We start from the raw sequence: 241 nt of genomic DNA, 5'->3' as shown, positions 1-241 counted from the left end.
CTTCCGACGACGCCATGTGATAGGGAGATGGTGAGAACCTGTTATCGGGTCGGAATTCCTTATCATACGCCATCATGTTCCACTCCAGGCGCCGGTTGCGGGCTTTCCTCACTTTCTTCACCTCCCGGGTGGAGTCCTCCACCAGCCGCTGCTCCTGGGGACACACAAGTTGTGGCTCCGTCTCCAGCCCGGCTCCTCCGGACTGTGAGCATCGAGATGCACCCACCACAGCAGGGGGGAG

The 241-nt window shown here is 60.6% G+C and overlaps 1 protein-coding gene across 1 annotated transcript in view; it reads right to left on the bottom strand.

Moving 5' to 3' along the window:
- Window positions 1–4: 4 nt before the first annotated feature.
- LOC104074988 (wiskott-Aldrich syndrome protein family member 3-like) overlaps window positions 5–241 on the bottom strand; it is a gene marked incomplete at its 3' end in the record, with an annotated part of 2,740 nt that continues 2,503 nt past the window's right edge. The window contains exon 4 of the mRNA XM_009575314.1: window positions 5–154. Within this exon, the coding sequence (XP_009573609.1) occupies window positions 5–154 (150 nt within the window). The remainder of the gene's footprint in view (window positions 155–241) is intronic.

The sequence above is a fragment of the Fulmarus glacialis genome, unplaced genomic scaffold, assembly GCF_000690835.1.
Source record: "Fulmarus glacialis isolate BGI_N327 unplaced genomic scaffold, ASM69083v1 scaffold23870, whole genome shotgun sequence".
Lineage (NCBI taxonomy): Eukaryota > Metazoa > Chordata > Aves > Procellariiformes > Procellariidae > Fulmarus > Fulmarus glacialis.
The sequence above is the reverse complement of the archived record's forward strand: the minus strand, read 5'-3'. Positions and strand labels throughout refer to the sequence as shown.